Source organism: Alosa pseudoharengus, unplaced genomic scaffold, assembly GCF_046254945.1.
Source record: "Alosa pseudoharengus isolate Yale_2024_CS ecotype anadromous, Long Island Sound unplaced genomic scaffold, YU_APseudo_1.1 YU_APseudo_1.1_scf_21, whole genome shotgun sequence".
Classification (NCBI taxonomy): Eukaryota; Metazoa; Chordata; class Actinopteri; order Clupeiformes; family Clupeidae; genus Alosa; species Alosa pseudoharengus.
In genome coordinates, this window is record NW_027468674.1 from 11,741,236 (window position 1) to 11,767,727 (window position 26,492).

A 26,492-nucleotide genomic window follows, 5' to 3' on the forward strand; every position below is an offset into this window, starting at 1 on the left:
TCCTCCAATCATATTGTTTCTGTTACTCAAACACATTTTCTGATTGGTCTAGAAGTTGCTGCTTAAACAAGAGGAAGCATCCCATTGGCTCCTTTCTGCCTCCATTGAACCACGCGGAATTGTTAAGATTACATGCTGCAAATTGTGACAGGAGTGTGATAAAATACGTAATCGTAGATAGGTTACTGGAAATAGATTGCAAATGGTGCGGTCTTTAAATAATCTGAATAAAATGTCAACTTCCCTCGTGATAGCTTGAGAGCTATGGTTAGTTACACAAAAGCATGTGACTGTTGTCAGGTACTGTCAGAAAAGGCTTATCGGATTCTGCATTGTAGCTCATTCGAGTCTGTGGAGCACTTCTTTGTTTTGATGATCAATTAAATACTAGTAAAGACTAGCAATTGGTCAAATACTACAAAGTTGCATTGTTTTATTATGCTAAACATTATCAGCAACAAAGGGTGAGGTAGGCATTTTAAGTATGGTCTGTGCATGTGATCTAAGCAAATTAGTCACTGTGGCTTTAAGGTTGTCAGGGGTTACATCCTCCATGTCAAATCGAGGCGTATTGACGTCAATGGTGGTTTGTGATTGGTCTTGACCTGTTTCCGGTAGGGCAACCATCCAAGAGGTTGAAAAGAATCAAGAATTTGAGCTTCTGTTACCCGGAAAATACATAACATTTGAGAGAAAGAAAAATTCGAGGATCTAGGTAATTAAATGAATTTGTGCAGGGTTTTGTTATAGATGGTTGGTAAACACAACAGAGAGTGATATCGTATGATGTTTTACAGTTTGCTAGTTATCCTACGACTGTCATTTGTTTATAATACGAATCAAGATGGCGTCGACGGGCAGCAGTTGAGGCCCAACATTTTATCCGATTTTCTGTCAACATTAATGTCGCCTTAAAAGGCCGTGACACCTTGCTCTCAGAAGAACTGAAAACATTGGTTAATACACGAAGTTAACAGGCCTGTTTCTGTAAAGGCACTTGCTCAAAGTACGACAGAGACGCCAACGTTATTGTTGTTCGTTCTGTTAAAAGAAAGGTAACGTCAACGGTAACATAAAGTTAGGCTACCTATTTAGATTAATGTTATTTGTAAGAAGTTGGGTAACGTTAAGATGATGTCCGGAAATGTTTTTTTGATTTTCGAAACTTGACATTTCATTCGCAATCATTTGATATTCGTGGATTCCAGCTTGAAAGTGTTAATACGCTAACGTTACTTTCTGAGTGCAAACCCGACCTCTGAATCTTGAAACAATCTTTTCTGTTAATATTTGGACTTAAAAATAACTCTGGGTGTACCTTTGGAAAGCATAAACGCCTACAATGTCATCTTATCGGGCTGCGTATGTAACTGTTGTAAAAAATGTAGCCAGCAAGTTGTGCCGTAAGGTTAATAGGCCTAGCTACTATTTGTCATAGGCATTATAATCGCACACAGATTATTATTGACCTGAATCCAATTACAAGCGGGCAGCAAAATTAATACAATAATCTCGGTGCCCCGTTGTTCTCATCGTCTTGTTGATTATGTTTGCAGCTGTGTGTGTGTGTGTGTGTGTGTGTGTGTGTGTGTGTTTTTCTACTCGATAGTGGGTATTAAAGTACTTAGATCAACGAGGTGCAAAATCATTTGCTGTATTGTTGTCATTGAAATCCATGACACAATTGATAGGTATGAGGTACAGAAAATAACAGAGTACACAGAACTGTTTGTTGGGGGTGTTGTTTACTGTATGTGCAAATGCATTGATAACAGATCACAAACCACCGAAACCATTTCTTCACTGGAAATGAGAACTGATACTCTGAATCTCACCATCCCATGTCCTCCTCCAAGGTCAGAGGTCGAAGAGTCAAAGGTCAGCAGCATGGCGTCCGGCAGTGCGAGCAGCGAAGAGGAGAAGAGCCTGCGGGAGTGTGAGCTGTACGTGCAGCGGCACAACGTCCAGCAGCTGCTGAAGGACTGCATCGTGCAGCTGTGCACCTCCAGGCCAGACCGCCCCATGGCCTTCCTCAGGGAATACTTTGAGCGACTGGAGAAGGTATGGGGGTCACAGATATTTTCAGTTAATTTGTTAGTTAATTGTCCCTGGGTGGGGGGTGATACACCACAACACTACATAATGATAATAATAATAATAATAATAACAATAGTAATGGCAAGTCATCATAATAACAATGACCATAAACATATACAAGCCGTGACTAAAGATAATCAGTTAATACATAACATACATAGTACATAACTAAGAACTAGACCCTGACTGATATGGAATTGTAAAGACTGATTCCAATATTAATATTTGAGGATTTCAGAAAACAATAATTTATACATTGTCTACACAATGTAAAAATTATGTCCAATAATTAGCATATTGAAACGTACTGTTCAGATCAATGTTACATTTACATTTATTAATTTAGCAGAAGCTTTTATTCAAAGTGACTTACATATCCCAATCATATTACAAAGGCTACTGACCCTGGAGCAACTCGGGGTTAAGTGCCTTGCTCAAGGGCACAACTGTGAAAGTCGGGTATTGAACTTACAACTTTTTCGGCTACTGCATGCTAGCCCAGTTCCTTAACCACTAAGCTACCATCGTCCAACATATTGTGTACAATTGGGCCAAACTATCTGGTAGCCTATTGAAAGGCTCTTATAATGAATCATGAAAAAAGTAACATTTTCACAATACGTCCCCTTTAATTTAAAAATAATTATCGTCCGTTATAAATGCTAATACCGATAGATCGGCAAATAGCTAATATCGGCCGATAATACTCTGATTTATCTGTCAGGCCTTACGAAAACATCACACAATATCATACACAGTATTCAAAGTCACCCAAGTGAACACAAGGCTACCAACAAGCTATCAAGCTATCTCCTCTGCCAGGAGGTAACGTTTTCGGTGTGATTTGTCTGTCTATCTGTCCGTCCGTCAATGTGCAGAATAACTCACAAACTACTGTCCCGATTTCCATGAAGCTTGGTGGAAAGATGTAGCATGGTCCAAGGATGAACTCATAACATTTTGTCTGACACGCGGGCCTCCTGTAGTGATTTAGTTTTGCTTTCCCTACTCTTGTGCCATATGGCATTCACGCCTGTTTTGCCCTCTAGTGTTTTAACTGAGGAAATGCATCACTTGATGGCTTTGGGGTTCCTAAACCAGTGTGTGGGTGTTCCCATGACATGGAATTAATGAATTCATGCAGTGCAGTATAGCATTTTCACATCAAGCTGGTTGCCTTAAGGTGATGTGCGTCTTGTGATTATAATTGGGCTGTGTTTAGCCAGCTTCACACGGATATCTCGAGTTTGAGTTTTACTTGACTTGCATGTACAGCGGAGCTACATGGCCACGATTGCGGAGTTCTGCGCTCTCTGAATGCCCTTCTGCTTAAGTGTGGTTATGGCTGTGGCTTCCAGGCTTTTGTCAAAGTGAGGCCCTTTGCATATCATATCAGATCTGAGATCTGTACCTGTGCTAAGAGGACATTACAGTGAAGTGGCGGTTGAGTGGGTGTGTTATGTTATGATTGCATTGCATGTGATGTTTTACCAATCAATGAGAATATAGTGATCCATTTAGTTGCCATTTAGAGAAGGTTAAGATTTGTTATATTTATCAGTGATGAGAATAAATTAATAAAAATTAAAATGCTCTTCAAGAGGAGGCAAAAGAATGTGGAGACACTGTACTGTGTCCAGCTCTCTGTGAGAGCACATGAATACATACAATTTGCACTTCAAAAGGCTAGAAGAATATGGGGATGTTGTGATATTTCCAGGAATGAATAGGAGCTTTGTCTTGATGTGAACTTCTTTATTGACGCCACATTACTCACTATCGGCCTCCCCTCATGAACTGGTGCGCCGTCACAGAACTAGCAAGTTGTTCACCGTTATTCGTCATTTTCTAGACTCTCAAAATATGTCTTTCCTTGGTAGTTCCTCTCTATATATATATATATATAAAAAAAAAAATATTTGTCTGTTGCTGCTGGTATAAGAATGTATAAAACAATAGTTGCAAAGTAAACCACATATTGTTTTGGCTTGTGGAAAGCAAGTGCCTTGTCTTTGTCTCCATCTAAACGTCAGAACCTCTCATGGCACATATCTATATACTTGCATTTATTTGTATGTTCCTCTATAATATATCATACGCATGCATGACCTATGTGCATTTCATATGTATGTACCTCTATCATACACATGCATGTGCTGTATGCATTTCATATGTTCCTCTATCATACACATGTGTGTACTGTGTGCATTTCATATGTTTGTTCCTCTCTAGATGATACACATGCATGTACTGTATGTGTTATTTATGTGTGCTGTTTTGCATTCCTATCTTGGCCCTGCAGGAGGAAACCAAGCAGATCCAGAATCAGCAGAAGGCGAGTTCTCGCTCGGACTCCCGGGAGGATGAGGTGTCCCCTCCCATGAACCCCGTGGTGAAGGGTCGCATGCGGCGAGGAGCCATCAGTGCTGAGGTTTACACGGAGGAGGACGCCGCCTCATACGTCCGCAAGGTACACACACACACACACACACACACACAGCGCACACACACACACACAGCGCGCACACACACACACACACACAGCGCACACACACACACACACACACACAGCGCGCACACACACACAGCACACAGCACACACACACACACACACACAGCGCACACACACACACACACACACACACAGACGCATACAGTGACATCCACTACAGGGGTGCAACAATTAATCGATTAGTTGACACATTAAATTAATTGCCAACTATTTTGATAATCTGTTAATTGGTGTGTATGTCATAATTGTCTGCTTGTTGCTTCTTAAATGTATACATTTCTAATCTGATCCTATTCTAGGTCATACCTAAAGATTACAAGACAATGGCAGCTCTTGCCAAAGCCATAGAGAAGAACGTGCTCTTCTCCCACCTTGACGACAATGAAAGAAGGTAAAGACATTTGCCCCCAGTCAGGTTTAGATGTCAAGTCATTTTTCTGTGGATGTTTTTATCTTCTGTTTTTCCCCCAATGTAAGGGTAATCACGTTATTACATTATGTTTGTGTAGAAATCCTAACAGTCATTCTTTCCATTCATTTGTTCTCCAGTGACATCTTTGATGCTATGTTCCCAGTCACGTATATTGCTGGGGAGATAGTCATACAGCAGGGTAAGATCACTTACTTTACTACAGCAGATGTTGTATCTCAGTTATGTATGTAAACTACATTTTTTTAATGCCTTTATAATTCATTTTTATTTTATTTATCGCTTTTGTAAATTGATTGTGCTATTCTTCACAGCTGGATGTGACTTGTCAAGCACATGCTGTTAAGCCCCATGGCTCGTCAGCTGTTTAAAGTTCCATTATGTTTGTCATTTTACAGGTGATGAGGGAGATAATTTCTATGTCATCGATCAGGGAGAGATGGATGTAAGTAGTGCCACTATGTGACACTGAACACTAATGAGTTTATCAAGTTGCAACTCAGTTCGCAACTCATGTCCAGTCTGATACCTCTCCTGGTCAAGCTATACTGTATCGTCTTCTACTGTATCAAAACATTGCTAAGCATTTTTGCATCTTTCTCTGTTCATATCCTGTATTTTTCAGCAGTGTCTTGAAATGGTACATGAGACGACCTCATATTATATGTACTATGGTAGTCCAAGCACTCCTGGATATATATATATATATATGTGTGTGTGTGTGTGTGTGTGTGTGTGTGTAACCTGCGTAGTGTTGACGACGCGGCGCAGCCCTGCGCTCGCCAGACTCAGACCCGCAGACTGCAGCACCTCGGATCGGGAGTCGAGTGTGCTAGCAATCGAGCTAAAGGCCCCAAGCTGCTAGCTCTCTCACTAGCACGTCTCTTAAGGCGTCGGGAGGGAGGTTTACACAACATACATGCTGCACAGCTATGTAGCAGTTGGCTAACATTACACTCAACTCCCTAAACCTCACTCCCGATCCGGGTCACAGCATGTAACTGGTGTTGTGTGGCTCAGCCGCGCGGCTCAGCCCGGCAATAAGTTTACACCGCGTGCATGCTGCACAGCTACGTACATAGCTCGCTACCGTTGCATTCGCTTCAGTGTCTTTCGTCTGTTTCGTGTTGGCTTCAGGTGTATGTGAACGGAGAGTGGGCCACAAATATCGGCGAGGGGGGCAGCTTCGGCGAGCTCGCCCTGATCTACGGCACTCCCCGTGCCGCCACCGTCAGAGCCAGGACCAACGTCAAGCTGTGGGGTATTGACCGAGACAGCTACCGGAGAATACTCATGGTAAGACGGGCAGACACTGTGCTGTTCATACTCCCACATTTAATCCATATATCGCTTTCAAATGAAACCAAGATCCACGCACAGCCTGGTTAGGTGCAGGTAGATTGCAGGAACATACTTAAATAGCAAAAATAAGAATGCTCTACCGCACACTGTTGACTTTTTACTTGGTTTTATTCAGAGCGAACAACGCGTTTCGCATACAGCGTCCTCAGGTTCGCTCAGGTCAACAGTGTGCGGTAGAGCAATCTTATTTTTGCCATATAGCGCTTTATCAAGGTACCCAAAGCACTTTACAGTGAAGGGGGTAGTCTCACTTAAACCACTACCGATGTGCAGCACCTACCTGGGTGATGCCACTAGGTTCTGGGTTCTGATTCAGTAAAAAAGGTTGTGATGGTGTGTGGACATGGTCTGGAGTTTATTGAAGCTGTTTGTGTTTGTTTTGATAATGAAGGTGTATTTTCTTTTATTTGTTTCAAAGTAGTGTGTTCCGTAATGCCACAAAATGTCAGTACTCCTGTGTTTTGGTGTGTCTTCTCTGAATCCTGTGTCTGTGTCTCTGTCTCCCTCAGGGGAGCACTTTGAGGAAGAGGAAAATGTACGACGAGTTCCTTAGCAAAGTCTCCATCTTAGGTAAACATTGACCATAAGCTTTGATGCTGATGTTTGTCTTTGTCGATGTTTTTGTCAATCCAGTCAGCCTTGGCTAGACGGGAGGATTATAAGGCTAACTCACATTGTTTCCATGCATCCTCAGAGTCTTTGGATAAGTGGGAACGCCTCACGGTTGCCGACTCACTGGAGCCAGTTCAGTTTGAGGACAGCCAGAAAATTGTAGTTCAGGGAGAACCGGGAGACGAGTTTTTCATCATACTGGAGGTAACCAACACATTCTCTGTTCACAGGGTTTCCGCGGGTCATTAAAAAGCATGAAAAGTAATTAAATAGATTTTGGGAAAATTCAGGCATGAAAAAGCATGAACTTCGATGTTCAGAGGCATTAAAAATGATGTAAACTTAATGGAATAAAAACATTGTTTTTCACAATTTATTTTGATTATATAAACATCTAAATTTAATTTTGATCAGAAGTATAGCTTAATGGTTGACAGGCGGAACCTTTTAATTGGCTGTTTTTTACAGCCGGTGCATGAAGTCGCAACACCAGATGCTAGTAAACAACGTGCTATGAGTGTGAGTGAGTGAGTGTACTCTGTGGCAAAAGAACGGAGGAAATATCAAATGATGGAAAAATTCCGTATCTGCAGTTAGACATGGGCATGAAATTAGTTTAAAGTGGCATGAAAAAGCATGAAATGAGATTTGCAGAAACCCTGTGTTCAATTAAGTTGTATTATTCAAAACTTAACAAAAACTTATTTCATTCAATTAATTAAGTAATGTTGAAATTAGCATGTTTTTGTCAGCCATATAGGGTTATTGAGTTGCTGTTGATTGTACCCTTTCTTTTTTGGGGACCTCACACAGGGCAGTGCCGCCGTTTTGCAACGCAGGTCAGAGAATGAGGAGTTTGTGGAGGTCGGACGGTTAGGACCCTCTGACTACTTCGGTGGGAATCTTTTTCTTCTTTTCTGAAGACATAGATATTTTATACATACATTGATGCATAAGAAGACACTGAAGTAGTACTTCCCTGTGGAATTTTTATTTTATTTTTTTAGTCCTATGATGAACTGGAATAGTGTTCATTTGTAAGTCTTTACTGAGAACTCTGGTGTGTGTGTGTGTGTGTGTGTGTGTGTGTGTGTGTGTGTGTGTGTTCGTTTGCAGGTGAAATTGCTTTGTTGATGAACCGTCCACGTGCCGCTACGGTTGTGGCCCGTGGTCCGCTGAAGTGCGTGAAGTTGGACCGACCCCGTTTCGAGCGTGTCCTCGGGCCCTGTTCCGACATCCTCAAACGCAACATCCAGCAGTACAACAGCTTCGTGTCGTTGTCCGTCTAAGGAAACCCGTAGGACCACCAACCTCCACCACCCCCCCCCTCCTCCACCAACCTCCACCCCCTCTTTTCCCTCACGCCTTGCCCCAACCCCTCAACCCCCCCTCAGCCCAGACCTCACAGTCAGGCAGGGTCTCCACAGTATGCTCTTTGCATTTGCCGTTTCCCCCAGGTTTTTTGTTTGTTTGTTTGTTTGTTGGTTGGTTGGTCGGATGTTTTTTAAGAGCCAGGAGCGGCACCCCCTTGCACTTCACCAGCTTGACACCTTTTTTTGTGGTTGTTTCGTGCACCTGTTAAGTTCATTGAAGAATGGGATGTTTCTGTTGACGCGACAGTGCAGTAGTGTTTTTGGCGGAGGCTCGTGGAAGAGTAGACAATCAGATTGAAATGTTCTCACTTTGCTTTTCACGTGTGGTTGTTAAACGTGGCTTTTAGCTTTTTTTTTTTTTTTTAAAGGTTTTCTGAGTGTGAGTTTGAAAATGAAGGATATCTTGAAGAAACCAAAAGAGAGTGTGAAAAACAATAATTATAAAACAACAACTGACATCAATACACTTGAAATTCATACAGGCCCGAATTACAATGTTGTTTGGTAGCTTCTTGCTTGACGTTACTCCTGAAAAAACTTTCAGAACTTGCAGTCAGCCTTAATGTGTGTGCATCTTTCGTCTTTTCCTTGGGTTCTCCTCTGAAGTCAACTTGTTTATGAATGGACCAGAGTAGTGTAGGCACAGCTCCAGCAATCTGACCTGAGACCTTTTCTGGAACACTTAACCTTCCAACAGACTTCTAGAATGCCAGATATTTAACCTTGCTTTGAACACAGCCAATCCAACAGAAAAAAGTCAGGTTCCAAACACACCTTATGTGTCAGATAAAGTCGTTCCGAATGTGAATGTTCACACCAGGGGTTTTAGTTAGATTGGATATTGTTAGGGGGTCTGTAGAAATGAGCAGGGCGCGGTTGGTTACAAGACAACAGTAGAGGGCATTTGATTGTTACGTAATCCTGTGTCATTACCATCAGTTTCAATACAGTAGATTATTCTGAGTTTTATGGCTTATTCTCTGGCAAAGTGATTTGTTTTGTGTGGGAGAAAATTGAGCAGCATATTTTTGCTTATCTTAACTGTTAAAAAGGGTTGTAAAATGTTTCAGTGATTTGAATTTTTCAATTCTCAACTCTTGAAGTTTCTCTTCAGTAATTGGTTGGTGTCATTTGCTTCCGAGCATTGCTCCGTTCTGTTTAGTTTTGAAACTAGTGCCAAACATTGAAATTTATGTGTATGGCACAACAATTCATTGCTGTTGTGATTTTACAAGAGAATATATTAAGCCAGTTCAATCGTAACAAGACAAAACTATGATCAGATCTTACTGGGAAAAGCTGTTTTAGACCAAAATGTATCGTTATCAGTATTTAATGTCTCGTCAGTATCCGCCACTTACTACATGTTTAACCATTTGCGCCACCATTTTAACGTTGTGTAGATTCTTTGAGTAAGAAATCTTCTACAAAAACACCATGTTATTTAGGAGTGCCATAATAACAGATGTGAAAGCTTTGCTCTGTTGTAAGAAACCCCAAACAAGAGCACATCAAACCATACTTAACTTTCACAACAAGCTCCGCGCTCAAATCTCTGACATGGCCTCAAACAGGAAGGGACACTGTATTACGGAGACTTGCGCCAATGTACTGGGTGATCAACCCCATGCAGACAAAATAGAGTCATTCTTTTTTTAAGTCGTTCTGATATCACATTTCACACTACAAAGTTTATTTTACTGAGTATCGTGAGGAGTTGTCTTCTCATTGGAATGTGAACTGCATGTGCAGCATCCGAATGCCATGGCTGTTGGTTACCTGAGATAAACAGGTGACTGGTGTTGGCAAGTAACCCAAGAAGACAAAAAAAAAAAAAAAGGAATGCAAGCTTTTTGATGTACAGCTTTAGTGCTGTGTAGTACTAGGGGCACTAAATTGCAGTCGGGTTTAAGGTCTTTTTGTGAGGGATAAAATGACTCCTTTTTTTTCTTTCTGGAACTCTCCATTTGTACTGTTTTACCATTGTACTGTAAAGTGATATTGCTGTCCATTCCACCCCCATTGCTGCCACCCATGTAAACATGACAATGTTCCTACAAAGAGCTGAAAAAGGACCCCCGCTTTCCCCACTGACGTCTTCTCCTCTGTCGCTTTTTGTTTTGTTTTGTTAATTATCTTTACTGGGTGTGAATGTGTGTGACTGGAATGGATGAGCGGAGGTGTGTGCGTGTGCATGCGCGTGTGTGTGTGTGTGTGTGTGTGTGTGTGTGTGTGTGTGTGTGCGCGCGTGTGTGTGTGTGTGTGTGTGTGTGTGTGTGTGTGTGTGTGTGTGTGTGTGTGTGTGTGTGTGTGTGTGTGTGTGTGTGTGTGTGTGTGTGTGTGTGTGTGTGTGTGTGTGTGTGTGTGTGTGTGTGTGTGTGTGTGTGTGTGTGTGTGTGTGTGTGTGTTTGTGTGTGTGTGAGTATGTACGTTACCAAACAGATTAACATAGTTTGCCTTAGCTTCTGTTACCGAGGGAGGGAACTCTCCTGCTTGCCCATCCTTCTGAGGGTGCTTGCCCATCCTTCTGAGGGTGTGACGTGACCCGCAGTGACCTCCACCTGCCGGTCGACCGAGGACCATCTTTCTTTTTTCTGTCTTATTTTTTTAAAAATTCTATTTTACCCAATGTCTGTACAATGTTTAATTTCTTGTATGTGTGCTCAGACTATAGCCCTTTTTTGGTATAGATTGTCCTAATGGCAGTTTAAGCAATAAAAAAATGTTGTATTATTGAATCGGTCTCTACAGCCCCTTTGGCTTGTGTATTTTTCTTGTGAGTTTCAATTGCAAGGTCCTTCAGATACAGTAAGTAATGAGCTACCATTCACTAATCGACAACATTGGTGTAGTCCAAACAACAGTTCACAGAGTTCACTTGATCACAAGTAATTTGAGGCTTACAAGAAGCCAGAGAGTGTTGCTTGTAGTCAGCATCCACATCACGACTGTGGCCACGACTCCTCGTCTGCTTGACTCCTCCCATTTTCTTTAACATTCCTCCTTCTTCTTCCTCTTCCGTCGTCTGTCACGATCAAAATGATTAACAACTGACTTTTTTTTCTGAGTTCATGCCACTAAAATACAGTATATTTTAAAAGTACAAGCCTAATTCTACACAGCTAAAAAAAATGAAGGGAACACTTACGGTTTTTCACAATTGCCAAAACACATTTTTTAAAACCTTCCACCCTTTTCTCCTTTCTCAAACTACATTCACAGAACATCTGGCAGACAGTTCTTGCAAAATCAAACAATCACCTCAGAACAGTTTCACCTCAACACCAAACAACGTCAGAGTACTGATCCGATGTGTGTTCCCTTAATTTTTTTTGAGCAGTGTAGTAGTTTACTAACACATATACCAGAGTGTTGCTATGGTGTTTGGGTTCACAACCAAATCCATGGTGTAAATGTCAACACTAAACTCATCTGAATAAGGTTGGTCAAATATTAGAAGTTGAGCACCTTCAGATTAACAGTAGGTGGCGCCATTTAGCTATAGTACTAGAGCTGCAAAAAGATGGCATCAAAGAGCACCAGTCAAACCATTACCAATGGAAGCCATGGGAACAGTGATCACATTTATGTTGGTTTCATCCTGCTGATTTTATACAGATGAACAATTCTACCCATCATTGTGGTCAGCTCAAATAATAATAATAATATTATTATTATAAAATAATCCTAATGATGATTAGGATTATTACAGTAAATTTGTGAGAGGCCTACCTCTTCTTGTCTTGTTTGGCCCTTTCCTCAGCGAGTTTTTCCTCCAAGAGGGCGGCATATTCCTCCGACGTGATCACCCTCGCTGGGAGAGGCAGGCGCTTCCGGGGAGAGTCGGACTTCACAAACTTGGGGGGGACCAGAATGTTTGCAAGCTCCTCCGGGATTAAGCCAGCCAGCACCAGGGGGTTCGGCTTCGAACCGCAAGTTGAACAGGCACCATACCGGTTGGTAGCACAACTAGGGGCAGCAGCAGCAATGCTGGAGCTGGCATCTCCCACAGGGGCAGCAACAGCATCAGGGGCAAGAGCAACAGGGGCAGCAGCAACAGCATCAGGGGCGGAAGCAGGGGCAACAGCATCAGGGGCAAGAGCAACAGCATCAGGGGCGGAAGCAACAGCATCAGGGGCAACAGCATCAGGGGCAACAGCATCTGGGGCAACAGCATCAGGGGCAACAGCATCTGGGGCAACAACATCAGGGGCAACAGCATCTGGGGCAACAGCATCAGGGGCAGCAGCAGCATCACTGGAGGAGGCAGTGGTGGTGGCACAGACAGAGGGGTCTGTGGCTGGGGAAACGGCCGTGGCACTGGCTGGGGTACCTCCAGGAGAGACAGCGGAAGCACCAGGGGCAGTACGCGAAGAAGAGGAAGTGATTTTCACAATCTGCAAAGGGGAAAAAGGTAATGATATTTGATGTTAGTGCTACTTTAACACAACTTGTGTTCTAAACAACAATTACCACAATGTCCTTTGTATTCGGCATACATTGTACACAATAATAATAATTACGGTAAATGGCTATTTATTTATTTACTGTATTTACCTGTGAATAATCCACCGCCGCCCTGTCCAGTGGGAAGAGGCCTGTTTTCCTGAACCCGCTCATTATATTGGCAGGTGTCACCGCCTTGAGGTATGCGTGCTTTATAACCGCAGAAAACCGCCGCTTGCTCACCACCAGGTCCCCTCGAACAAGCCCCAAGGAGGACGCCAGCTTGGTGAAGGCATTCTTCAGCGGCCCGAACACAGACACGTCCAGTGGCTGGAGCATGTGCGTGGTGTTCGCCGGTAAGCACACCAGCTCGATGCCCTTGCCTCGGCAGAAGTCGACCGCGTCCTTGGAGACGTGCGTCTCATGTTGGTCCAGGAACATAACAAGGGGGCGCTCGGTGGGGGCATGTTTCACAAAGTGTTCCAGCCACTTCACAAACAGGTCACTGTCCATATAGCCCTTCTCAGAGACGCCGTACAGCGCGTCTTTTGGCCCTTCTAGGCCATAGACATCATTTGGGAGGCATTTGGCGAAAATAATAAAGGGAGGGATACTCTCACCACTTGCACTTACACAGCAGTGGACAGTTATAGGATCCCTCGAAGTGCTTTGCTGGGAATATACATGCTTCTGCCCCTTACGGCAGAGGACCTTTTCTCTGGAATGGGTTTGACCAAACCCTGTTTCGTCGCAGTTAAATATTAGGTTGGGCTTATCTCCCAGGCCGTGCTTGGCGTAGAGGGGCTCAATGAGAGAGAAGAGCCCATCCACAGCCTCCCTCGTTGCTCCATGAACCCTTTTTCGGTCCAGGGTGTCGGCTTTTCTTGCGGATATGTTTGGGTGGCGGGTACGGAAACGGAACCACCACATTTTGCTGAGGCCTCCCTCCAGGTTGACCATGGTGGGGCGGCCTGAGGCCTTCACCATCTGGAAAGCGAGCGTCTTGGCCACCGTGCGTGTGATGGGGAAGCCGCGGTCACTCATCCACTGGATGTAGGCCACCAGGGCATCCTCCTCGGCCGGAGACAGGGCGCGGTTGGGATGGGGCTGGTGCAGGTACTTCTTTTTCTTGTAGTCTTGCAAGGTTGTGTGGGGGATGTGGTACTTTGCCGCAACCTTGCGAAGGCTCCCCCCAGCCTTCAGGTCCTCCAAAGCTTGCGCAATGTCATCTGTATTGTAGCCTTTCCTTTAATAAAAGAATCAGTGTTAACATTTGTTTTCTTGTTTGTTCTGTTTAGTTGTTGAATTTTGTAGTGACAGTACAGATTATATAGTATGAGGGGTGAGGGGTGGGGGGGGGCTACCTTTTCTTCAAGGTGAAAGCTACAAAGAACCAGAGGTGTGTAACCCAGTTTCAGAAAGTAAACTCAAACGAACCATGATAGTCAATCACCTGCCTGTGTTGTACTAACAACTGACGACTTGGGTAGCTTTCTTATTTTCTAACTTTTACTTTACAATTAGGACTACACAATCTTCCCAACCTTTTCATCAATTTACACACAATACTCTCAACACTCCACAAAAATATATATAATTTATAAAAATAATAGACTGAAATATTTAATTTACTTAAGTATTCAGACCCTTTGTTATGACACTTTGCAATTGAGCTCTGGTGCATCCTATATCAATGGTCCTTGAGATGCTTCTACAACTTGATTGGAGTCCACCTGTGCCTAAATTAATTCACTGGACATTATTAGGAAAGGCAAACATCTCTTTATATACGGTCTCACAGTTGATGGTGTATGTCGGAGGGACCTTGGCCTCTGACCAAGGCCCTTCGTCCCGGATTACTCAGTTTGGCTGAGCACCCAGATCTAGGAAGACTGTTGGTTGTTCCAAACTTTTCCATTTGAGAATGATGGAGGCTACCGGGCTTTTGGGCACTTTCGATGCTGCAGAATTTTCCTGTATCCTTTCTCTGATCTGTCTCGCAGGTCTACGGACAATTCTCTTAACTTTGTGGCTTGGTTTTCACGCTGACATACACCATCAACTGTGAGACCGTATATAAAGAGATGTGTGCCTCTCCTAATAATGTCCAGTGAATTCATTTAGGCACAGACTGTGGACTCCAATCAAGTTGTAAAAGCATCTCAAGGACCACTGATAGAGGTAGGATGCATCAGAGCACAATTGCAAAGTGTCATAACAAAGGGTCTGAATACTTATGTAAATTGTATATTTTTATTAATTTTTTTTTAAATAAATTTACAAAACACTCCAAACACCTGTTTTTTGTGGAGTGTTGGAGTATTGTGTGTAGATTGATGAAAAAAAATAATTGAATACATTTTAAGATGAGTTTGAAACATTACAAAATGTGGAAAACTTGAAAGGGTCTGAAAACTTTCTGGTTGCACTGTACATATATGTATATGTGTGTGTGTGTGTGTGTGTGTGTGTGTGTGTGTGTGTGTGTGTGTGTGTGTGTCTTTACCTTGGAGACTGCTTTTTTGGACTTTTTTGGTGTTCACCTTTGAACCGTTTTGACTGCACCCTCTCAGCTTTTTGCAGTTTTCTTTTTGACGGTTTGTTCTTCTTAAGAACCTCTGTAAAAACAAACTTGTGTTTAAGAATATCCAAGCTAACATTTACAAATAGCGTCTTTGTACATAACCAGGTTCAATAACAAGAACCATTTTGAAAACGTTTAAAGGTACTCTAAGCGATGTTGGGTAACGTCGCTTCTGTTGACGTTCAAACAAAACAGAGAGCTAGCACGCTACTCCCTCCCCCTCCCTCCCATGCAATTGAAACTCTCCTAAACGGGCATCTCGTCGGCGATTTGCTGGAACAGTTTGTTGTTTTTATGGTCCAGGTTGGACCAAGTTGTTTTTGTTGCCGTTTTTGGAGCCTGGGCTGTCCACAGAGACCGAGTTTTTTTTTTTACAGTGTATGCAGGCCACAGACAGCTAGCGGATGGTGTTTGCAGTATGCAACAAAAAATGTTTTAGCTTAGAAACCGTGTAACATCGCTTAGAGCACCTTGAGGAAGGATGGGACGGTTGACAATTTGTCAGATATATCTACAAGTATACATTGCTCCCACCTATAGGGGCAGCAGCAGCATCAGGGGCGGCAGCAGCATCACTGGTGGAGGCAGCACGCGAAGCAGAGGCTGTCGTTTTCACGATCTGAAAAGGGGGAAAAGGTATATTTGATGCTTTTTTAACACACAACTTGTGTTCGAAACAACAATTACCACAATTTTCTTTTGTATTCACCACACACTGCAGGCTAGTAACCGTATGTATTTTATGCTTCGGGCAGCAATGGGAACAAAGAAAGTGGTTTCGGAGGAAACAAAGAGGAAAAGAAAAAGTCAACCTCGTCAGTAAAACATAAATATCCCGCGACTCTTAAGGGAGCTTGTTAACCAAATGTACCCGAAACTGCATAGTATTATCTCATGTCTTAAGAAATGTTTACGGTAATTACGGTAACTGATTATTAATTTATTTACTGTATTTACCTGTGGAGAATCCACCGCCGCCGCCCTGTCCAGTGGGAAGAGGCCCGTTTTACTGAACCCGCTCTTTATATTGGCAGGTGTCACCGCCTTGCGGTATGCGCACTTAAAAAGCGCAGAAAACCGCCGCTTGCTCACCCGGTCCCCTCGAACAAGCCCCAACTGGGACGCCAGCTTCAGCGGCCCGAACACAGACACGTCCAGCGGCTGGAGCATGTGAGTGGTGTTCGCCGGTAAGCACACCAGCTCGATGCCCTTGTCTTGACAGAAGTTGACCACGTCTTTGGAGACGTGCGTCTCACGTTGGTCCAGGAACAAAACAAGGGGGCGCTCGGTGGGGGCATATTTCACAAAGTGGCCCAGCCACTTCACAAACAGGTCACTGTCCATATAGCCCTCCTTAGAGACGCCGTACAGCGCGTCTTTGGGCCCGTCTAGGGCGTAGGAAGCTTTGGGGAGGGATTTGGTGAAAATAATAAGGGGTGGGATACTCTCACCACTTGCACTTACACAGCAGTGGACAGTTATAGGATCCTTTAAAGTGTTTTGCTGGGAATCTACATGCTTCTGGCAGAAGACCATTTCTCTGGAATGGGTTTGACCAAACACTGTTTCGTCGCAGTTAAATATTAGGTGCGGCTTATCTCCCAGACCGTGCTTAGCGTAGATAGGCTCAATGAGAGAGAAGAGCCCATCCACAGCCACAGCCTCCTTCGTTGCTCCATGAGGCCTGTTATGGTCCAGGGTGTCAGGTGTTCTTGAGGGTATGTCTCGGTGGCGGCGACGGAAACGGAACCACCACATTCTGCTGAAGCCTCCCTCCAGGTTGACCAAGGTGGGGCGACCTGTGGCCTCCACCATCTCCAAAGCGAGCGCCTTGGCCACCGTGTGTGTGATGGAGAAGCCGTGCTCACTCATCCACCGAATGTAGTCCACCAGGGCATCCTCCTCGGCCGGAGTCAGGATGCGGTTGGGGTGAGGGTGGTGCATGTACTTATTTTTCCTGTAGTCCTGCAAGGTTGTGTGGGGGATGTGGTACTTTGCCGCAACCTTGCGAAGGCTCCCCCCAACCTGCAGCTCCCCCAAAGCTAGTGCCACGTCCTCTCTATTGTAGACTTTCCTTTAAAAAAAATAATGAGGTGTTAACATTTGTTTTCTTGTTTGTTCTGTTGTTGAATTTCATAGTGACAGTACAAATGATATAGTATGAGGGGTGGGGGGGGGGCTACCTTTTCTTCAAGGTGAAAGCTACAAAGAACCAGAGGTGTGTAGCTCAGTTTCACAAAGTAAACTCAGAAGAACCATGTTAGTACAACACAGGAGAGTGATTCACTAACGACAGCTTAAGGCCGTGACATACTCCTGCATTGAGTCATCAACGCCCACGTTGGGGGTTTCGTATGCTTCCCAACAATTGGGACCGCGCATCAATGATGCACGTCTTCGACGCCGCGCAAATGGGCACGGAGGAATATACCACTTGCTTTAGACAGCTTCAGTGTTTCCCATACATTGACTTATTTGTGGCGGCCCACCACAATATCAACATTGACCACCACAAAATTATTTTCTAGGTTGTACTACATTGTGCTTAAATCTGGTTAGCATCATAACCACACTGCGCTAATTTGTTAAAAACTGTTGCATTCAAGTTAATTCTGCAAAACTACCACCACAAATAGAATTTATTTCTGTGGGAAACACTGAGCTTCCTTATTTTTTCTAAGTTTCACTTTACAATCAGGACTACACAACCTTCTGATTCTTCAGAGGAGCACATTTACACGCCACTACACCATGTATAATGAGGAGGGGAGGCAGCCACCACACCGTGAAATTCCAACCCTGGCAGCACATTTCATCGGGTTGTTTGTGATGTTTGATTGAATTTGAAAAAGGAAATACACTGGGGGCAGTTTGAGACAGTAACTAGAAATTATTTTCCTAATCAATTAATCTGTCGGTTATATTCTCAATTACTTGATTGATTCAGTTTGGTCTACAAAATGTAAAAAATAGTGATATCGATCAGTGTTTCCCAAAAGCTTAAAGGTACACTATGCAAGATTTTTACCCTAATATAACCTCCAGAAGCCAATTTGAACTTGTAATAGAAGAATCGTTTACCTAACATTGCCATCGAGGGTCGCCACCGAGAGATCCAGCAATGCAACTTCAACAATTGCCGACCCGAAGACCTCTCGCTTACCTTTATACCTTGTATACCTTTAAAGGCATCCTATGCAGTTTCAGGTATTTTTGGCAACTCTAGACCTCCCCCTAGAGTCGCAATATATTTATATTTTACTTTACCTTTATAAATAGCCTACTTCTCATGGCTTGTTTCCTCAATACACAATGTAAATGCTTTTGTTGTGGAGGCGAGGGACTAACAATCTCTATATCTAGTAGCTATATCTACATATATGTTTCACGATTCTCACAAGGTGTCTCTGGGTCGGCAATTCTTGAAGTTCCATTGCCGGTTCTCTTGGTAGCAATCCGCTACAGCTATGCTCTATGGCTATACTAGGTGAATAATTCCCCTATTACAAGTTCTTTTATCATCAAATTGGCTTCATAGAGGTTATATTAAGGTAAAAGTCTTACATATTGTACCTTTAAGTCCTCAAATGCCTTGTGTCTATATAGTTGCCAATAAATGTACTATTAATCGCTTAATTTTTGCAACCCCACTTCAGCTAGAGCATTTCCGGTTACATTTTACTTGACAGTATCGACATAAGAGTGACATGACACTGTCACGAACATGTCATAAACAAGTCATAAACATTTATGACATAACGCTTCTGTCATTAAGTGTCGGTTTTTGTCATAACAAATTAGGGTTAGGATTAGGATTAGGTTTAGGGTTAAAGTTAGGGTTAGGATTAGGGTTAGGGTTCATGTGTCATGACAGTGTCATGTGTTCATGACAGTGTCATATCACTCTTATGTCGATACTGTCAAGTAAAGTGTTACCGCATTTTCAATAGTGCTTACTTTGAAGACTGCTTTTTCGGACTATGTTCACCTTTGGACCGTTTTGACTGCTCCCTCTCAGCTTTTTGCAGTTTGCTTTTTGACGGCGTGTTCTTCTTCCGAACCTCTGTAAAACAAACTAGCATTTAAGAATATCCAAACGCCTTTGTACTTAAACAGGTTCAATAACGAGAACAATTTTGACCCTAGAATAAAAACAAGGATTAAGATCTCTCTCATAACTGCAACTAGGTTGAATCTCAGTGTTTTCAAAAATGTCACAAATCATACTTGGGTATTATTACAAAGGCGCATAGATATTGACCACTATTCAAGTTCCACAAGTATAGTATAAGTATAAGTATATATACTTTTTTGATCCCGTGAGGGAAATTTGGTCTCTGCATTTAACCCAATCGGTGAATTAGTGAAACACAAACAGCACACAGTGAACACACAGTGAGGTGAAGCACACACTAATCCCGGCGCAGTGAGCTGCCTGCTACAACGGCGGCGCTCGGGGAGCAGTGATCGGTTAGGTGCCTTGCTCAAGGGCACTTCAGCCGCGGCCCACTGGTCGGGGCTCGAACCGGCAACCCTCCGGTTACAAGTCCAGAGTGCTAACCAGTGGGCCACGGCTGCCCCTGACACGACTGCGGTTGCCACAATGACTTGACTGAAGACTCAACTTTAGTTACACTTAGTTAATTCACTTACTGTGCTGTGCTGCTTTGTCCACACTTGTGCTCCCTACATCTGTCACCATGCCAACCTAGGGATGAATTCCAAAAAAGAGAAAAAAGGATAAACTCCAAAGATTCTACAATTTAACCCGATAAGTAGATTGCCTAACTTACAAATGTCTGACGAGACGTTTCTGTCAGCGCCAAGATTCTATCTGCCTCAAAATTCTCAGCAACCGGGCGTTACACATAGAGGTTGTAATACTGATAGACGTATGAGGAAAAATAATGTGGCCGACGACACTTTAACGTTGTAAATCAATTCTATTAGACCCAACAAATGAAATAATAAACAGTACATAATAGCATAATAGGGCTTCTTTAACCATTTGAAGGCATGGTGGAATTGTGTAATAGTGCCATATATATTTGTATATGACCAATGGCATTGATTTGAATCTGCAGCGTGCTTTACATAAGGTTACCATGCTGTGGAAACCACACAGTGAGAACAGGCAGTGATTTGAATATTTGCACAATATTTGAGTAATTTTAATGTTTAGTGATGGTTCCTCCTGTATGAGTTTTAACCGTTAAAAGGTATGGTGCATAAATTCATGTATTAGAACTTCCTCTTCTTTATGAAGACCTAAAGATGTTAGTGGGTGGCGTGGTATTAAATCAGCAAGGATTTTGCCCAGTAATTATTAACATTGGTTCATGTGGGTTCATAGCGCACTACGTGGCGCGTTGTGTTTTATACAAATTAGTAGCCACGCAAGTTGGTTTAGATATACATGTCTGATAAATAAATACAAAAAAAGTTAACTCACATCTGTCTCCCCCTGCTCCTCATTGAGAACATGAACGGCAGCTTGGATTCTTAGAGGTGAGGCCGATCCTTCTGAGTCCTCTATCGTCGGTACGCCTTGCTGACTCGGCAAGGCGTTTAACATCATACTATGGACCTCTTGAGTCTCCTTCATTTTTTCTAACATTGTAATAATTCTAGACAACATGGCTTCACAAGTGGGGTGGCCGATTCCCTGAAGAGCGGGGCAGGTGTCTCGCTGGGCAGTGGCCCTGGCATCTTGTTGGGCAGGAGGGCTGGTGTTTCGGCTGATAATGTTCTTCTCCGCCGGCCCTCGGACTTGGTCTGGGGGGGTGCGTGGAAGTTCCTCCTCTGAATCCAAACGCCCACGTGATTCTGATTGGCTGACATTTGCACTTGCCCTAGAGAGGTTAACAGAGACATACAAAGCAAAGCATACGTAAAGGTGTAAAAGTTCAGCTTCAGAAAGTAAAAGTCCTGCCACATTTTGGTTCCTACCATTCACTTAATCAAGAGATTCTAATTAGCACAGTTCTTAAGCCAGGTAGGTCAGCTAGTTAGTGAAATCACATGTGTTAAGTGCACAAGTAAAACCCATACATGGGAGGACTTTTACTTTCTAAAGCCGGACTTTTACATACCTACTGTAATTTCCTGTGTATTAGCCGCATTGTGTATACTGCAGGACAGTGTTTAATGCAAGTTAAAAAAAATCCTATTAATACCATATTAACTGCCCCCATATATTAACCTCATAGCTGAAGAAATTTTGCAAAATCAATGTATAAGCCGCAGCTAATAGTTGTGAAATAAATTACGGTACTGCTTCCATACTCTGAAGGAAAATTACCTTTGGACTTGCACTCCCCCACAAACACTTACTTTCTTTTTCTCGAGCCACCTTTGGTGTCAGTCAGGTCAGATGAATACTCAGCTTGATGTAGCTTTACTCTGGCATCTGCATAAGTATCTGTATAAGACAGGAGAGAGACAGATATGAACATAAGTATAAGTAAGTATATATACTCTTTTGATCCCGTGAGGGAAATTTGGTCTCTGCATTTATCCCAATCCGTGAATTAGTGAAACACACTCAGCACACAGCTGTGAACACACAGTGAGGTGAAGCACACACTAATCCCAGCGCAATGAGCTGCCTGCAACAACTGCGGCGCTCGGGGAGCAGTGAGGGGTTAGGTGCCTTGCTCAAGGGCACTTCAGCCATGCCTACTGGTCGGGGTTCGAACCAGCAACCCTCCGGTTACAGTCCGAAGCGCTAACCAGTAGGCCACGGCTGCCCCTATAATGAACATGCCCCTCCCAACCCCCCCATGAACATGCCCTCAGAGTGCAGCCTGGGGCCATGGCTGCAACAACTCGAGTTCGGTAAAACCAAATTTTTTCTGACGTTTTATTTTTTCCCGTACCGACAGCACTCGGTGACCTAGAGAAACAGAGATCTATGTGAAATATTGCAGGAATTCTCCTTTAATTGTAATATGCATATAGGATCTACATGGTATAAACCACAGCTGTCAAATTGAACAGCGAATTAACTGAATTGAATGAGTGGTGTCGGGAAAACCTTCAGCCACACCAGCCATTTATAAGCGTAAGTTTTGACAAGGACTGCAACAACGAATTGATTAATCAAATAGTTGTCAACTGTTACATGTTTGGATGAAACCAGGCATTTGAGGACAAATTCGGGCTATGGGAAACACTGACTGACATTTTTTCACAATTTTGACATTTTATTTTGTTAGTTGCAGCCCTAACTTGGACAACAGTGGTGTACGGAGAAATTGAACATTGGAACCCTGAAAGCAAAAGAGTGTCACAATCTTACAAGGAAAACCGAAGTTACCTGCATTTGCCAGCACACGCACTTCACGCAGTGTCCAGTTGCTGGCTGGTAGCATGCCCTCTTCCACGGCCTTGGCCACATTGAGCATGGAACTTGGTGGCCACCAGCATTCGTTTCTGTCAGGACCCTCCAACCACTTGGAAGGGATGATGTTCACCTTCTTGCAGCTATCAGGGCCAAGTTCATCCACAAACTCCACCACACTGAATGAAGGCCTCCTGCAAAGTAAGTTAAAGGCACTCTAAACGATACTGGGTAATGTCACTTCTGTTGACATTCAAACAAAACAGAAAGCTAGCACGCTACTTCCTCCCCCTCCCTCCCGTGCAATTGAAACTCTCCAAAACGCGCATCTTGTCAGTAATTTGCTGGAATAGTTTATTATGTTTTTATGGGCAAGGTTTGCCCAAGGGTCATTCCACGTCAATTGAACCAGGGCCCACGCACTTAGGTCTCAAAAAATTCTGAAAAAATTACCAGGTGTACCTATGTTATCCAGGAGACACACTGTAAAATTACTCTTATGTAAAATCTATACTTTCCAAGATACAGCCTATTTTACAGGGGGAGGGGAGTGTCGATTTTGGTCGGCCTCTTTTTTTGTCAAAGTTCACAAGCCCACAGCGCAATAACTAAACCATGTAGGAGGCTCAAATTTTGCTTGCTGGTACATAAATAAGAATAGTATGTAGAAAAATCGTCACACTTGGTCTGGATGATCCTGCATGGTCATAGTTGTCCCTCAAAGTTGATCAAAATTTTATTGGAGTTTTTGGCTGGGCTCTGTATATTCCCACAAGGTGTTTGGGTGCTCTGAAAATGAGAACCAAAATGATTTTTCAGACTTGTAAGGTTTGCTGTTCAGACCCTGAAGGAATTTATTTTCTGTTCATTGCTTTTTGTGAGAGTGTTTCTACTTATCTCAGTAAGGAAAATAAATCAAGAGTCTATGTTGAGTACAAATATGTCTTCTGAAGGCCTAAACAGAGCCCAGCCAAAAACTCCAATAAAACTTGTATCAACTTTGAGGGACAGCTATGACCATGCAGGATTATCCAGACCAAACATGACGATTTTGCTACATACTATTCTTATTTATGTACCAGCATGCACAATTTGAGCCTCCTACATGGTTTAGTTCTTGCGCTGTGGGCTTGTGAACTTTGACAAAAAAAAGAGGCAGACCAAATTCGACACCCCCCTCCCCCTGTAAAACTGGCCGTATCTTGGAAAGTATTGATCTTACCTAAGAGTAATTTTACAGTGTGTCTCCTGGGTAACATAGGTATACCTGGTAATTTTTTCAGAATTTTTTGAGACCTAAGTGCGTGGGCCCTGGTTCAATTGACGTGGAATGACCCCCAAGTTGTTTTTGTGGGCGTTCTATGTAACCGAGGCAAAGCCAAAAACATATTTTGAAGAAGCAACAGAGGTAGTGGCTTTGTGAGGTCGGTTACTGGAGCACTGGAAAGATGACCAGACAGTTCTGATAGCAAACAGACTCTCAGAGATGTTGAATCAGTGTTTTAAAAAAAAAAAAAAAAACATGCCCCCATCTCAAAAGTGGTAGTAGTAGTTTCAGTTTAATGGCATATAAGTATCTATATGCTATAAAACTTCATGTGTGAACAATGTGTTTCTCCACATCTGCACTTGCTACAGACTTGCTCAAGTTCTGCACTTGCTACAGCGCCTGTACTAGGTTAGGATCCGACCTGCGGTCATTTCCTGGTCCCACCACACCTCTCTTTCCCACTCACTTCCTGTCACTCTCTTCACTATCCTATCTGAACTAAGGCAACCCCCCCCCCCCCCCCAAAAAAAAAAAAAAAAATATATATATATATATATATATATATATACTTAAAACGAAAAATAATAAAATAAATAAACAACTCACAAATACATAAACAGCATATTAAAATAAATAAACAACTCACCTTCGGTTGTTGGAACAAGTGGTGGTCCCTCTGCTGATCATGTTTGTCTCTGCTGACCGTCGGAGTTGCTCTGGGAAGGGGGGTTTCTCCTCCGAACCCGAGATTGCTCTGTCTCAAATAGGAGATTGCACTCTGCTCAAGTGATTCTGGTTGGCTGCTCATTTGCCCTTGAAGACTTTTGCACTTACCCTAGAGAGGTCAACGTAGACATATGAGGCACACCATACTGCTTCTGTATTAGGTCTTAATTAAATGGCCAGATGTATGACGATGCTTCAAGCACGTCTTGTATGCAAAGACATAACTGCGTTTCATAGACACGTGTGTTTTTTTTTTTTTTGCACAGGGCCCATTTTTTCTGTCTGAATTAGGGACCAATCACAAAAAAACGGCAAATGACAATGACACAAAAAAAATCATACCTCAATATTTTCTTTAATTTTGTCAATTTGATTCGACATTCGATAATGTCTTGTATCCTTAAAAAATGTGACATCCTTATTGTAAATAGGTAGGGCATGCCCCCTGGGACCTACCAAGTCAGCCTATGTGAGACTCATTATATTTGCCCATGCCTGACCCATTTGGTAAATGCAAACAGACACCATTTGTGTTGCCCATTCTGAGCCTCATGTAATAGTTACCCAACTAAGATCCACATAGGGTTTGCCCACTGGAGGCTAACTTAATTAGGGCCTAGTCCGAAGCAAGGGGTTAGGGTAACTTAAACATGGATCACTTCTTTATGTTCTGTTCAATCAATATTTATGATTATTCGTTACACAAGAACCCCAACGGTCTATTCTGTGTCTGTCTGCGCTGGTGCTGCTGCAGCTGCATAGACTAAATGGCTCGTTTGTTAGTCGTTAAAGTCCATCAATGTAGGCTACCTACCAGTCATTCACCACAATGTGCAAGGCAATGGCTTACTGGATGTGTGGGCGGGGCGTGGAAATGGTGTAAACAAATTAAATGGCGAGCTAACTAGCCAGACTATATGCTTCCCTTTATGTCAGGCGTTATCCAATTTAAGAAAGCCCGTGAAAATGCCTGACGTGCATGTTTCAACAACGACCACTTAAACTCTTAATCTTAATTTGATGTGTAGTCTAGTCTTCGATCACGGACATCACGTTCAAGGTTTGGACTCTTGATCCGCAGCAGCAGGAGGACAGGAGGAGCCATCAGCAGCAGCACGAACATGTTAGACTGGCTCATAAGTACATTTACTTTATAGCGTTATCAACATCAATGTACGAGCTAAAAGGCAGAACCATTCATAACCATAGGCTGTTGTAAGGCAATGTGAATAACCTTTACATCGACAAGATATAACTTACCTCATAGGCTCGGCTCGGCCTACTGTTCTGTTTTGAACTTCGGACAACAGACACGTGCAAGCAAGCAAGCACCTGTCGTTTTGGCCTCGGATTTGAAGACTGTCCTTTTTGCAAGGATTCTTTTTTTTAACTTAACTATTACTAGGATAAATATTGCGTAATTGTATAGGCCTAACTATTCCCGACCATTGTTTACGTTCTGGTTGTGCGATACCACTCGATTCAGATGTGCTCTTGCGCCTCCCCTTTTCGGATTCCTTGCCTATAGCCGAGATTAACGCATGCTTGAACTTCCTGCAGAACACTGTCCCTCCAAGTAGGCTAGGCTACTTACACAATGACATTTATTAAAGAAATTGCATAAATCTAAAGGGAAACCGGGAGTGGGTCCTGCTGCACCATTAAATATCATTGGTTTCCCATGGATAACAGGAATCAGCAGAGTATCCAACCTACCTGGTTGAACACTAGATGGCAG

At 43.0% G+C, this 26,492-nt stretch overlaps 2 protein-coding genes across 3 annotated transcripts; one reads left to right on the top strand and one right to left on the bottom strand.

Annotated features, from left to right (window-relative positions):
• The first annotated feature begins 617 nt into the window (after positions 1–617).
• On the top strand, positions 618–11,124 carry prkar1ab (protein kinase, cAMP-dependent, regulatory, type I, alpha (tissue specific extinguisher 1) b). Of its 2 annotated transcripts, none has more exons than XM_076297875.1 (11): positions 618–715; positions 1,857–2,061; positions 4,400–4,567; positions 4,909–5,000; positions 5,159–5,220; positions 5,438–5,484; positions 6,177–6,335; positions 6,911–6,971; positions 7,096–7,217; positions 7,827–7,908; positions 8,130–11,124. In XM_076297875.1, the coding sequence occupies exons 2-11, from the start codon at positions 1,888–1,890 to the stop codon at positions 8,300–8,302; spliced, it is 1,140 nt and encodes a 379-aa protein (XP_076153990.1). In that variant the 5' UTR covers positions 618–715; positions 1,857–1,887; the 3' UTR covers positions 8,303–11,124. The 2 variants fall into 2 exon arrangements, with proteins under 2 accessions (XP_076153990.1, XP_076153991.1); XM_076297876.1 differs by having other exon boundaries at positions 1,862–2,061.
• LOC143137616 (uncharacterized) lies at positions 11,121–26,492 on the bottom strand. The gene is made up of 13 exons (XM_076297874.1): positions 26,015–26,492; positions 24,675–24,863; positions 22,735–22,952; positions 21,750–21,837; positions 20,869–21,268; positions 20,070–20,124; positions 19,374–19,479; positions 16,374–17,490; positions 15,951–16,035; positions 15,339–15,450; positions 12,944–14,078; positions 12,119–12,783; positions 11,121–11,411 (listed from the first exon to the last, which is right to left on the bottom strand). Exons 2-13 carry the CDS (start codon positions 24,713–24,715, stop codon positions 11,378–11,380), a joined length of 4,056 nt encoding a protein of 1,351 aa, XP_076153989.1. The 5' UTR covers positions 24,716–24,863; positions 26,015–26,492; the 3' UTR covers positions 11,121–11,377.